This window comes from Cannabis sativa, chromosome 6 (genome assembly GCF_029168945.1).
Source record: "Cannabis sativa cultivar Pink pepper isolate KNU-18-1 chromosome 6, ASM2916894v1, whole genome shotgun sequence".
Taxonomy (NCBI): domain Eukaryota; kingdom Viridiplantae; phylum Streptophyta; class Magnoliopsida; order Rosales; family Cannabaceae; genus Cannabis; species Cannabis sativa.
This window is the reverse complement of record NC_083606.1, coordinates 63,154,883-63,170,290: the sequence shown is the minus strand read 5'-3', so window position 1 is coordinate 63,170,290 and position 15,408 is coordinate 63,154,883. Positions and strand designations below refer to the sequence as shown.

The 15,408-nt window shown below is 31.8% G+C and overlaps 2 protein-coding genes across 2 annotated transcripts; both read right to left on the bottom strand.

Moving 5' to 3' along the window:
• Window positions 1-6,591: 6,591 nt before the first annotated feature.
• On the bottom strand, window positions 6,592-9,483 carry LOC115695389 (uncharacterized). Its single transcript, XM_030622455.1, has 3 exons — window positions 8,558-9,483; window positions 7,616-7,830; window positions 6,592-7,409 (listed from the first exon to the last, which is right to left on the bottom strand). Exons 1-3 carry the CDS (start codon window positions 9,481-9,483, stop codon window positions 6,592-6,594), a joined length of 1,959 nt encoding a protein of 652 aa, XP_030478315.1.
• Window positions 9,484-9,672: 189 nt separating this feature from the next.
• LOC115695388 (uncharacterized mitochondrial protein AtMg00310-like) lies at window positions 9,673-10,101 on the bottom strand. Its single transcript, XM_030622454.1, has one exon. The coding sequence runs from the start codon at window positions 10,099-10,101 to the stop codon at window positions 9,673-9,675; it is 429 nt and encodes a 142-aa protein (XP_030478314.1).
• Between the last annotated feature and the right edge of the window lie 5,307 nt (window positions 10,102-15,408).

Below are 15,408 nucleotides of genomic sequence, written 5' to 3'. Positions count from 1 at the left end.
CATATTTATATCTTGGTACATATAGAGTGTTCTATATAATTAAGAGTACAATTCTAAATCTATAATGGTGCAAGAAAGAAGTAATAAGTTAGAGAATTTACTTGGTAAATTCTAGTTCTATCTATTAGAAGTTTGATTATATAGGCCCATGGCCCCACACTAGTTGAGATAATATTGTTTGTAGACTCAATTAATTAATTTTAATTAATCAATAATAGTTCTAAAATACACTAGTTGAGATAATATTTATGAATTTTCACTAAGCAAGAGTTTAATTGTGAAGAAAAGAGATTTTAAGGTTTATTTGTTAATTAAGAGACTTTGTAAGGTCTAATAATAAATAAAATAATGACAATTTTATTTGATAATTAATTATAATTATTAAATAAATACTTTTGAGATTTATAGGATTGAATTGGAAAATATGGCATTATTGAAAGAAAAGATAAATGGTTGAAATAAAATGGTATAATTATAACTAGTGAGGCCCATTAAGTGGCCGCCTACTAAAGTAATTAGGGAAACTTACAAAAATACTGAAATTTTGGTTAACTTTTACAAAAATACTGTCACACGGAAATTTTTTCAAAAATACTGTGTTTTTATAAAACACCAGTAAAACACAAAGCAGTATAACTCAAAACAACAGTAGAACACTAGTAAAACAGTAGTAGAACACCAGTGAAACTTAACACAGTATACTGCAGTATGAATCTTTTAAAAAAACACAGTAAAAAAGTAAAAAATACCGCCTGACAGTATTTTTGTAAGAAAATAACAAAAGTTAGTATACCATGTAAATTTCCCAAGTAATTATTTGCCTATTATTTGTCGCCCACTAAATGGCATAATTGGATGGATCAATTTTCAATTTAATTTTGAGATTGACATTCAATAAATAACTGATCTAATTCAATTAGAATTCAACTTTTAACATCTAACACAATCTAATTTTAATTGAATATCTAATTTTTTTGCAATCGGGTTGGATTGGATCCTGATTACCCCTACTACGTACTTACGTACTCAAAAAAATGGCTAACATGAATAATGGTAGCACTGACGAAGCTAGGGTGTCGGAGAGTGTCATTACCCCCCAATTTTTTAAGAACTTTTTAAAATTATATTTAAATATAATTAAAAATAATAAAATATTATTTTTTTTATATAATTTTACATGGCCCTTTGCTAAATTTTGGTTTGGCTCCGTCATGACAGGATTACAAAAGAAAAGTGAGAATAATAGAATTAGGAAAAATATATTTTCTTGAAAGAAAAAAAATTGCAGGTTAAAAACATAGCCATTACTTTAGCAGTAATCCTATGGGGATTTACGAAGCTGATAACAATACCACTTATCTTGATTTTCCTAATATAATGGGTTGAAAGAAAATGGTTATCTTCTGCTTTCTCAAAGATAAGTTGTAAAAGCGTATTCAAGGGTGGGAAGGTCGTTTCCTTTCTCGAGCAAGGAAGGAGGTCTTACTCAAGATTGTTGCTCAAGCTATTCCAAGCTACGCAATGTGTATATTTTTGCTTCTTATGGAAACTTGCCAGGCGTTAGAGAGTCTTATGGCTAAGTTTTTTTTGTTAAAAACTGGTTTGTCAACTATAAGACATATTAGTTGAATGAGTTGGTCTCGGATGTGTAAGCACAAACATGATGGGAGGTTGGGTTTCAGAAGCCTTAGGGTTTTTAATTTGGCGTTGCTATAGGTAGCAAGGTTGGCGTCTCCTCACACATGAGTCATCCTTGGTTGGAAGAGTGTTTAAGGCTCACTATTTTTTCTCTAGTTCTTTTTTAACTTTTGAGTTAGGAAACAATCTGAGTTTTGTTTGACGTAGTGTGCTTGAAGCTTAATTCCTTGTTCGTGCTAGAGCTCATAAAACTGTTGGAGATGGTTCAACCATTTCGATTCTTCTTGATCCATGGCTACCTTGTAAAAATAATTCTTTTGTTTCTTCAGATCATCCTACTTTATCAAATAACAACTTGTTTAGATTGGATGCTAAAGATTGGGATTTAGAAATTCTCAATGATTTCCTTACATCCTATGATCGTGATCTCATTATTTCTATTTAATTAAGTACTTCGCATAGTTTCAATTTTTGGTCTTGAAAGCTTGAAAGGAATGGCTTCTATAGTGTTAAGAGTGCTTATCGGTTCTTGGAGGATCTTAAAGGTGGCTGATTTGAGGATAATTCTACTGTTTTTGGAGAAAATTTTGGAATTTGAAGATTCTACCTAAGGTTAGCAATTTCTTTTGGCATGCAGTTTCTAGTATTTCACCTATTTGTGTACAGCTTCTCAAACGACATGTGCATGTTTCTTCTTGCTGTCCTATTTGTAATGGCCATGATGAATCAATTTTTCATGCTCTGGTAGGATGCTCGTTTGCTCGAGCATGTTGGAATCGATCGCTAGTTGATGTTTCCAGTTGGTGTGAAAATGACTTTGGCTGCTGGCTTAAGTCTCAGTCTATCGTGATTAATCAACAAGCTTTGGAAGAAGGTGCTATGATTTCTTTGGCGATTTGGAAGGCCCATAATGAGGTGGTTTGGCAATATAAGATCCCTACTGTGGTATCAGTTGCTCTTTTAGCACGATCTTTTCTTGATTAGTTTAATTTTGCACAGGCACAGATGAAATCTTCTTTGTCCTTTGTTTCTGCTGGTTTGAAACATAATGTGCATGGGACTACACCGACTTCTAATCAGATCAAGATAAATATTGACGGGACTTTATTTAATGATGCTGGTCATTTTGGGTTTGGTTGTTTGGTAAGAACTCATGAAGGACGAGTTTTGGAGGCCTATTTAACGAGTAGGGTGGGTGTTGTTTTACTAGAAATTGCAAAATTAATAGGTATTAAAGAGGTTTTGAGTTAGATTCAACGGTATTCGTGATCTAATGTGATGAGTGCAATGTTATTATATTTTCTTTGAGTAATGTCATTATTCATATCGTTGAACAATCTGCAAATAAAGTTGTCCATTATTTGGCGCGTAGCTCTTGTTTTTCATAAAGTTGTATATTTTTAAGAGCAAGATTTGTTTCTTGTACTATTATAATGGGTAAATACTATTTTGGACCCTGTGTTTTGCAAAAGTTACCTATTAGACCCTCTGTTTTGTTAAATGACAATGGATCCTGTATTTTCTAAAATGGTACAAATAAGACCCTGAACTGATTTTTTGTCAAAATAAAATTTAATAATAATATAATCTAAAAGTGTTATGACAAAACTGTTTACATTTTTTATATTCATTCGTGTTAGGAATTGTCTTCAAGTTGGTTATATTAAAAAAAAAGTGATAAAAAATTAAGCTTAGAGTCCTGTTTTTACCATTTTGAAAAATAAAGGGGTCTATTTTGTCATTTTATAAAACAGGAGTCCAATCAGTAACTTTTGCGAAACACAGGTCCATAATAGTATTTACCCTATTATAATAGATAAATTTTCAGTTTAATAAATGTTTAAACATTTATTAAAAAAAAAAGATCTTATTTGTTTTTTTTTAACAAAAATAATCTTATTTTTTATTACTTTAGAAATAATCTTATATTTTTCTTCAAAAAAAAAAAAATTAACCTTATTTAATAGAAATTGCAAAAATAATAGGTATTAAAGAGGTTTTAAGTTAGATTCAGCGTCATTCATGATCAAATGTGATGAGTGCAATGTTATTTTATTTTCTTTGAGTAACGTAATTATTTATATTGTTGAACGATCTACAAATAAAGTTGTCCATTATTTAGTGCGTAACTTTTCTTTTTTATAAAGTCATATTTTTAAGAGCAATATTTGTTTCTTGTACTATTATAATAGATGAATTTTCAGTTTAATAAAAGTTTAAACTTTTATTAAAAAAAAAGATTTTATTTGTTTTTCTTTTAACAAAAATAATCTTAATTTTATTACTTTAGAAATAATCTTATTTTTTTCTTAAAAAAAAAAAAAAAAAACCTTATTTAATAGAAAAGAAGAACAAGTTGGTGCAACTTGCTTCTCCACAAACTACATTCGCAAGTTCTGATTACGAAATTACACGCGCCTCGGTGGCTACCTGTGAGGCCTGAGCTCTCTCTCTGACTGTGGTAGTAGAAGTAGAGGACACAACTAAATGGTTGACAGTCAGGACTTACCTGTGGTGGACCCCACAGTAAGTAATCTCTCACCGCCTCTCGTGACTAATGTTCTCACTTTCTCCAAGAATGGGTCCCACAAAACTCTACCCAGATCAGCATCTAATTGGACCATAACTCCTCACTAGAGAGAAAGCGGGCCCAAGAGATGGTCAAATTGTCGGCTTAACCAATCACTTCCTAGACCTTACTGTATTATTGTGCACAGACTCGCATGCGATTTCCTTTTACCCTTTTTAGCTGCATGGTGGGCGCGGCTTGTCTGGCTCCAACGGCTTAAGTTAGCTATATCTCACACTTCCACTGTAACAACTGTGGTGATATATATTCAGCAAAAAAGATTGTAGTGATATACTCCTTATTTTATCACAATTACACCTTACCACCAAACTATTTACATCCTGTTTATATTTATTTGGGTAAGTAGGATTTTAGATTTATTGTAAAAGTTATTAATTTTGACTATTTATTTTGTTAAATTATAAAGTAGATTTGTATTTTTTAAAATTGTCCATATAAGACTTTAAACTAATTTTTTATCAAAATAAAACTTAATAATAATCTGATCTAGAAATGTTATGACAAAACTAATTATATTTTCTGTATCTATTCGTGTTAGAAATTATCTTAAAATTGATTATATTAAAATATAAAATTGTTGAAAATTGAGCTCAGAGTCCTATTTCATTTTATTATTTAACAAAACAGAGAGGCTCCAATTATTAAGTTTTAAAAAAAATAAGATCCAAAATAATATTTATCTTATTTATTTTGGTAGATAATTTTTTTTCCATTGAATTATGAGCTTATTATAGAGTTTTAACTTTCAATTTTTTTATTTTTTTTTTATTCACCAAGCCATATACCCCTTCAATTACATTTCTTTCACTTAAATAATTTACTTATTTATAAGTTATAGAAAAGTGGACAAAATCCGACCAATTTTGCTTGAACAATAAAAAGAGCATTAATTTATTTTTATTTTTTTTTAGAAAACCTGAACCTTTATTAATAAATAAAACAAAGTACAAAGATTTCAAGCTACAAAAGAAGGTAAAGAACCATTCTATATATACTCATTGTCTAATCCTAGACCTGTCCGAGCACACGCATGAGCAATTTTATTAAGCTCACGAGGAACATGGACTATGACCAGGTGAGGACTGAACAACAATGAGTCCTTAATACAAGTGACAATATCATTAACAATAGAATTATGACAACTAGTGCTATAAATTTTATGTATTATACTTTTACAATCAGTTTGCAGAACATTAACAGGAAGCTTGATGGCTTGCACCCAGGAAATAGCAGTCAATATAGCTTTAGCTTCCGCAACCTCCGATGGAACTGAGCCTATAATAGGAACAATCAAGCCACTATTCCCAAACTGTGCTTCTTAGCAGTACTGCTAACACCCGCATCTGTATTAACTTTCCATCCTCAATGTTGTGATATATGTACCTGCTCATTACATCTGGAATTCACATTGTCTGGCTTAAAATCAGGAAGGTTAGCATGCTCATACTCCAATAAATAAGCCACAGCTTGATCATAAAGATGCCAGGGTGACAACAAATTTTTATTATGAAAAAGATTATTTCTTTGATTCCAAACTAACCAGATAAAGCAAAAGAATATAGGTGGCGTTTGGTAACACTTTTTTAATCAGTTTTCTGTTTTTAAAAGTAGAAAAGTGAAAATATTTTTCAAAAACATGTTCTATAAAACTGTTTTTACTTTTCAATTTTATAATTAAAAATCAAAATTTTAAAAACAAAAAGAATCACTTTCAATATTTTTTTAAACAGTTTTTTTTCTTAATCAATCTTTTAGATTAGGACCAGACCCGGACCCAAATCCCCTCCCTACGGCCCTGACGATAAACCCGACTTTTGACTTGAACCCGAATCCGACCCTGGACCTAGACCCGACTTAAATAAAATCAAAAAATAAAAATAAAAATAAACTTTATAGAACACACTTTTGTTTTCTGTTTTTAAAATTGAAAAACAAAAGTGGTTACAGAACGCATTTTTGTTTTTCAAAAACAAATTTTTTAAAAACAAAAATTTTACTTTCATTTTGTGATTAAAAAATTAAAAAATAAAAGTGTTACCAAACGGCACCATAGCACTATCATATTTATCAAAGTGATCAACAGCAAGAGCAATAAAGTCATAGATACTTAGTCTTTTATTATTAATGTAAAAATTAAAATATGGAGAATGTTTCCAAGCCTTCTTAGCACTCACACAATCAAGGAAAGCATGCTCCACAGTTTCCCACTTCAAATGACAAAGAGGACAAATGGGAGAAGGTATAATGTGTCTAAAGAATAAAAAGGAGGCAACAGGGACAGAATTAGATAACACACGCCACACCAAGTGTTTAACTTTGGAAGGAACAGATGCAAACCAAATTTTAGACCAGAAACGTTCACACTAATCAAAAGATGATGTAGAAGGAATATCCCTAGAAGTAACAGCTAAGTGATATGCAGACTTAACTGTGAAAAGGCCAGAGGTATTCCCACTCCATATTAGATCATCACTACAACCATGACCAGAAATTGGAACATTAAGGATATGATCAATAAGCTGGTCATCAAAGAATTGGTGAAGCTTAAAAGGGTCCCAAGCCCCAGATGGGGAGAGAAAGAACGAAAGAGTAGAGTCAGAGGGAGGGGGAGATGAATATGACTTGATCCTACAGTTTGGAAGCCAATGATCTTCAATAGTGCGAATGGTGGTACCATTACCAATTTTCCAAATGAGGCCTTGCTTCATTAAATCTCTTCCCCAAAGAATACTGCGCCAAGTATAAGATGGGCTATGACCAGGGCCAGCATCAAGAATAGAAGTATGAGGAAAATAACGAGCTTTTAGAACTAGGCTGAGAAGAGAATCTGGACACTTTAAGATTCGCCAAGCTTGCTTAGCTAGCATAGTTTGGTTGAAATGAGTTAAAGACCTGAATCCAAGACCCCTAACAAACTTAGACTGACACATCATTCTGCAATTTTTCGAGTGCACTTTACGAACCTCAGGAGAAGAACCCCACCAAAATTTTGAAATAAGAGACTCTATTTCTCTGCAAATCTTAGTAGGGATGCGAAAGCAAGACATTGCATAAGAAGGGATTGCTTGAAGGACAACTTTAATCAAAGTCTCCTTACTTGCTTTAGAAAACCATTTATGGTGCCAGGAGTGAATAATAGAAGAGATTTTGTCTTTTAAAAGGTGAAAGACTGATATTTTGCCTGAGAAAGACATTGTGGTAAACCAAGGTATTTAGTGATAAATGGCTTATCCTCAAGCTGAAAGGTCCTAAAAAACAGATCCCTAATATCATTTTGAGTATTAGGTGAAAACAAAATAGAAGATTTAGTGAAATTAATAACCTGCCCCGAAGCTTGAGAATACAAAGAAAGGGCCTGTTGCAAAGCATGGCAAGAATCTCGATCACCAGCACAGAAAAGAATACTGTCATCAGCAAACAGTAGGTGGGAGATAGGAGGGGCATTTCTTGAAATTGAAATACCATGAAGCAAACCCCTATGATGATAATTACTAAGAATGGCTGAAAGCCCTTCAGCACACAGAATAAACAAGTAGGGGGACAAAGGATCTCCTTGTCTGAGACCCCTAGTGGGCTTAATATTGCCATGCATTGATTTACTTCTAATATGGAATTAAAGTAGCCAAAAATATTCATTCACTTGATATAATTATATAGTAGAATTCACATTTTTTTTACCTTATCACATATCGAAGAAAATCAAAACTAAATTAAATAATTATACAATTTAGTGACATTTCAAGAAAACAAAAAAGGAAAAAGATGATCTAATTTCAAAATATATACATATATTCATTCTTATATAGCTAATATTTATTTGTTTAGTGTCAATAATTTTTTTTTTCTTAATTATTTTTAATTGATTAAATAGATACTCATATTGTAGATATATACATTGTCACAACAATTTATTATTGTGAACACAATTATTTATTTTTCTAAAAAATGAATGGAAATGTAATACAATGAATATATGTTTGCAATAATTATTTTATTTCATACTAAATACAAAATTCAAAATAAAATTCTATAATGTCTATGCTGTTTTTATTTTTGACAATACAAAATGGAGAATTCAAACATAGAATAGAACCTCTTTTTTGCGAGGAATATGTAGTTCACTAAACTTGTCTATTAGAATAATATAAACTTATATATATTAATTTAGATATAAAATCAAAATCAATTATTTTTGGGAACTATATATTGCATTAGAAGTAAAGTCTCATAAAAAAAATATATATAAAATGCCATACTTTTATAACTTGTTATTTGGTTTTAAGATCACAATCTATTTTTTTTTTTTTTTGAAAACAAAATCAGAGTTACAGCCCAACACAACAAGGCAAATCTGCTTCTAAAACAGCAGCTGCACACAACGGCATCGACGAAGTCCAAACCTTAGAGGTCTTGAACAATCGAGCCCAAGTAGCTAAACAATTAGCCACTTTATTCCACTGTCTAGGGGAGAATAAAAAAGAAACAAAATTAAAATTTTCCTTGGCCTTAATACAATCCTTCACCACGAGACCCCAATCTGTAATGGAATGATTATCCCCATTTAAAGCATGAATAACAGACTGGCAATCCGACGAGATGCAGATAGTAGAAAGAGACCAACGATCCGCAAGTTTCAAACCCGATCGAATAGCAAGAGACTCCGCCATATTGAACGAGAGACAACTTGGGATAAAAATAGTTTCAGCCACCACAACAGCTCCCAAATGATCTCGAATAACCACCCCTAAACCACAACCTGGTTGTCCCACAATTAGAGAAACATCTGCGTTGATCATGAAGGTGCCCGAGGGAGGAGGAGACCAGCTAACCGGAGACTTTTTCAGAGGAGGAAGAGGAGGAGTAGAATCGGTTTGAAGCTGGAAATCAATCAAGTTCGAGGCCCATTCTATCCAAACTTTGTTATCAAAGTTTTTCTGTTGAAAGATGCATTTATTTCTACGGTGCCATATTAACCAAGTAACACCAAGAAAAAGGATAAACGTCTCCTTAGAACACCGATCCTTCATGATAAATAGGAAATCAGGGGCTTTACCAATGTTAGGCAGGAAAAGATGGAGAAAACCGAAGTGCTTCCAAAGATCTTGAGTCTTAGGACAATACCAGAGAGCATGACAAATGTCTTCAACATAAACATTACACTGATCACAGTAAAGATTTAAGGCCATACCTCTCTTCGTTAGCTCGGTTTTGACAGGAATCCAGTGGTGGAAAAGACTCCAAATAATGTTCTTCATTTTTAGAGTTAACTTAGAACTCCAAATGAAATTCCACCACTTCTTAAGGATAGACTTGTCCGAACATTCAGCCACCTGAGGATCACTAAACCGAAGCTTGTAGCCGCTGGCCACTGTATATTGACCATTTGGAGTGAAGCTCCAACCGATGATATCTTCTCGCTCCCGGTTTGGGTTTATTCCCAGCACCTAAGGGATATCTTCATGGTGAAACCAGCCAGTAAGTTCATCACCCTTCCAAGACCCATCATGGTTTAGAAGTGTATGGATAGTAACCCCCTCGGGAACATTTACTTTTGATCGAAGAGCAAAGGGTGCCCCTCTAGGAAGCCAAGGATCTTCATTGATTCTTATGGTAAGCCCATTCCCAATATGCCACCGGTATCCTTTGAGAAGAAGCTCACGGCCCCACACTATACCACGCCAAATATGAGAACCATAGTGACCCACTTTCGCCTCAAGAAAATTATTATGAGGGAAGTAAAGAGCTTTCAACACCTTAGCCATGAGGCAATCGGGATTGGTCAAAATTTTCCAACCTTGCTTGGCCAAAAGCGCTTGATTAAAGCTTTCTAATTCCCGAAAGCCCATGCCTCCTTGTTCTTTAAGCTTACACATCTTCTCCCAACTACCCTAATGAATTTTATGTTTTTTTGAAGAAGCGCCCCACCAAAAGCGAGCAATCATGCTTTCAATTTCATGAAGGATACCCTTAGAAATCCGGAAGCAACTCATTACATAACACGGCAAAGCTTGGACAATTGCCTTTATTAAAATCTCTTTTCCAGCTTGAGAAAAAAGCCCCACCTTCCAACCTTGGAGCTTAGCTTCCACACGGTCACAGATCTTACCAAATACTTCTTTCTTGTTTTTCCCCACAAAGGTAGGCATGCCCAAATATTTGGTGTGAGTGTTCACAAGAGAAACTCCTAGATTGGTAGCCAAGGCCTCCGCCAGCTCAGTCGAAATTTTTCCCCCCACACAAAGGTCAGATTTCTCCAAGTTAATACTCTGCCCCGAGAGCTGAGAGTAACTGTAAAGGACTTTCTTTAAGGCCAAACTTTCTTCAATACTAGCATTTAGGAACACTAGACTGTCGTCCGCAAAGAGGAGATGAGAAAGTTTATGCTCCAAATTGTCGAACCGCAGCTCATGGATCTTTCCAGCCCTCTCCACCTCATGCAACAAACAAGATAAACCTTCAGAGCATAATAAAAATAAGAAAGGAGAAAGGGGGTCACCTTGTTGTAACCCCCTTTCCGGGGTAAAATTGCCTTTAATTGAGCCATTAATTAAAATAGAAAAGGAAACAGATTTGACACAATTCATTACCTTTGAGATCCAAGCCTCCTCGTATCCAAGACATGTCATCATGGCTTCCAAGAAGTCCCACTCCACACGATCGTATGCTTTAGATATATCAAGCTTGAGAGCCATTTTTTTTCCATTCCCAAATCTACCTTTCCTCTTACAATGAAGGCTTTCAAATCCAAGGATAGCATTATCTTGAATGAGGCGACCACCAATAAAGGCACTTTCATTAGAAGAGATAGCATTATCAAGGCTCCCCTTCATTCGGTTAGCAAGGCATTTTGCCACCACTTTATACACAACATTACACAAACTTATGGGGCGAAATTCAGACATTTTAGTGGGCTGCTTTACTTTCGGAATAAGACAAATCAGAGTCTCATTTAGGCTACGACAATCCTTATTCAGATTTAAAATTTCAAGACAAGCTTCGGTAACATCGGGCCCTACAATATCCCAATGTTTTTGAAAGAAGAGACTCGGGAGGCCATCTTTCCCAGGAGCTTTCAATGGATGGATTTGAAATAAAGCATTCTTAACATCATTCTCATCAAAGGGCTCAAGCAACTTTCTATTTTCTTCATAGCTAATTCGGTTCGGGACACATCCATGCAAAGTATCATATAACTCAACCCCTCGGTTGGATTTTGAAAAAAGATTCTGAAAATAGTTAATCGATATCTCCGTAATCTTCTCAAAAGAAGTCTGCCACTGTTGGTGATCATCAAACAGCCCATAAATAGCATTTTTCTTCCTTCGTTGAGACGCTTTATAGTGGAAAAATTTAGTGTTTCTATCTCCATGTTTCAGCCAAAGAGCACGACTCCTTTGTTTCCAATACACCTCATTTTTTTCATCTACACAATTAAGATCATGTTCTAATTTCTGCATAACCAACCAATCGGATGGGTTACAAGATTGAGCAAGCCGATTGATTTTTTCCTTGAGTTCCTTGAGTCTACTGTTAAGGGTTGTTTTTTGAAGTTTATTCCATCTTTGAAGCTTGTCTCCACACCCTTTAAGAAGAAAATTCAGATTATCCACAGGCTGCCTTGAACACTTATTACTCCAAACCTCTTGAATGATTTCCAAACACTCATCATTATCCGCCCAAGCCTTCTCAAAATAAAAGCGAGAACCCCACGGCATGTTCTCCTTATGACCAACATTAGAAACTTGAGCCTTGAATACTAGAGGTCTATGGTCAGAAGTTCTCCAATCTAAAAGAGAAACAGAACACTTGTGAAATTTTTCAAGCCAATCCGGGTTACAAAAAACTCTGTCCAGCTTCTCGAAAACTAAGTTGGCAGCCCTCCCATTGCACCAAGTAAACAAGCCCCCCTTGGTAGAGATTTCCTTCAAGGCACACTTAGAAAGGACCTTACAGAAGTTGTACATGAGATAGTCCGGTTTGGAGTTACCACCATGCTTTTCAGAATTGCTAAACATTTCATTAAAGTTCCCACCACAGACTCCCTTGAACATTGGAAGAAGGCGCTCCAAAAGCTTCCAACTATCTTTTCGCCCTCCCGGATTCGGGCTACCATAGAACCCCGTGAAACGCCATTGAAGTCCCCGTGTATATGTAGTTCACTAAACTTGTCTATTAGAATAATATAAACTTATAAATATATATATATATTAATTTAGATATAAAATCAAAATCAATTATTTTTGGGAACTTTGCATTAGAAGTAAAGTCTCATAAGAAAATAAATATATATATATATAGAAAATGCCATACCCTTATAACTTGTTATTTGGTTTTAAGATCACAATCTATTTTTAAGAAGTCTTTCTTCTCATAAATTGTAATATACACGTCCTCCCTTCGTATGCATAATTTGGAAAGAAAAAAAAAATAATGATTTTATTCTAAAAATAATCTATTTTCAATAATTATTTTCTCCAAAACAGAGTAAAAAAATAGATAATTAAATAAAATACTAATTTTTGTAAAAAATTTATATTTTTATGTTCAAATTTTTTTTAATAGTATTTTATAAAAATATAATAAAATAACAAGAAAATTACGTAAAAATAACAAAAAATAAGATAAAAAATAATATACAAATAATAAAAAATTAATAATAAAATTATAAGAGTAAATATAAAAATACATAAAAATATCATATATATTTCATGTAAATAGAATCTAAAAAATCGTATACAGTATTTTTGTAATTGTTTTTGTTATTTTTTCCTTTTCAAATTAAACAATTGATGCTAAGTACCAACGATATGGAGTTAATGGAATAAGTAAACTATATATTTCCTTCTAAGTTCTAACTCGTCTATATATTTAAAACAATATATCAAACATGTTCCATTAATTAACATGTGAATTACATGAGAATAGTAATCAATTTCACACGTAACGTAGAAACACACTAAATTAACGGTACAACAGTTTGTATATGTATAATAATGTTGCCAGTACTATATATAATATAACTATGTACATATATATAACATATTTATATTGTTAAAAAATATATAACATTTATATAAAGCTCGTACGTAATAGGAAAACAAATGTTAAATAATTAGCTAAGTATACATCAAAGATGATGTATACCATATATATAAACCGATCCCATAAGAAATGAATCACATGTAATTCACATCCAATTCTAGTGTTATATACTTCATTTACATTCTTTGTATACATATGACATAAAAGATATATGCATGTGTATTTTGACTCATAATTTATTATTTTTTATGGTTATTTTGGACTTTCATATTAATTAGAGTATTTATTTTCTTAGAGTTTTGGCGACTTTTTAAATAATATGATTATTACTTTGTTAGAGAACAATATATTTAATTTTAGTCTCATTATAAATAATTTTTTATAATTTTTATTAGTTTTTAAATATATATATATATTTTTTTGTTACGGTTTGAAACATCTTATTTTCATTTGGAATATTTGAATGGAGTTAAACAAGCGTTGTCTCTTAACTTAGGAGTACGTGGAAGATGTTTCAAATTTTGAAGCAGAATGTGAAGCAATTTTAGTGATGTTGGATATACGTTTTTTTTTTCTTCAAAAATGGTTGTACTTATTATCGATTCTGACTCCTTAGTAGTTGTGTAATTCTTTTTTCGTGATCTAAAATCATTATTAGAGAATGTACCAAATATGTTAATGAGATTAAGAGTGTCTCTGATCCATATAAATCTGACGACATAATATAATTGCAAATAAATTAATTGTGCATACTTTTTGGATAAATAAATAATTTGGTTACATCACTTTTTATTTATTTTTTTTCTTTTGAGATATATAGTTCTTAACATTTATAAACATTATTTGCTTATTGTCATTGCTTTAAACAAAAATACTAGATTCCTAGAGTATTATAAGTTAACTAATGTAAATGCATAAATCTGATTATTTATATATTTATAACTAATTAAATATGAAGTAATTATCAAATAAATAAATAAATATGAAGTAATAATATAGAATGTGGAACACGTGTGAGGCACTATATATAAATTTATTTTATTTCCAAATACCATATGGGATTTTTTTTTTTTTTTGACATAACATGGATTATAATTCTTTAAAAAAAAATGGGATTATAATGAAGAAGTAGCACAATTACAACAATATTGCGTGTACAAAAAGGAAGGAAATGGTTCACAATATTCTTGAATAACAAATAAATAATTCATACCAAATTTGGCTAGTATATATGTACTGTCACAAGTTTATGAACTCCTCAACTAATGATAACTAAGTAACTATCTTTTACAGGCATACGATCACACCCATTAATAGTAACATAATTGAAAGCATAAAAAGAGAAATAAAAGAAATATATCAATGGCTTTCAATTTAGTGTAAGTTATCTTAATTGGGTACCTAATTAACACCATGTATTGAGTCATATTGACATATATACTCATAGAAAATTTTTATTAGAGGTGAAGACAAAAATAAAGTAATTATGTTGTATTAAGGGGTAAGAGGCTAGAGTGTAGATTGGTCGGATTGACCGATGCGATTTTTTTTTTTTTTTTGAACCAAAACTAATAAATCAAAAAAAAAAAAAAAAAAAACTAATATATCATTTTTTTAGGCTATGCTTAAAAATTCATGAATTTTCAAAAATAAAAGATAGAAAAAATATAGAAAAAAAATTTTAAAAAAAATATTTATTATGAAAAGAAAAATTGTACGAAAAAATTGGGATTTTTTCATTTTTGCACTTCAAAAATAGTTTTTTTTTGCATTTTACATAGAAATCTTTATTATAACTAGCACTGCAACTTAAATCGCAATAAAAAATCTTAAAGATATCCCTATTGCAACTAGCGCTGCAACCACTTTAGAAACTTAAACCATAAATTTTTTTAAAAAAAAAAATTAAAAAAACAGTATATGAAATAATTCCTCAAAAAAATTTGATTCAACTAAATTTTTCATACCAAACATAAAAAATTATTTTTTTTTTAATAAAATGTTCAAACCAATAGATACTATATATACTATATCAATTTATAATAAGAGCTTTTCTCGGTTATATATATATGAAAAATACAATAATATTATAAAAATACAATGGGTCTCGACTATTTCAATATTTATATGCCCAAATA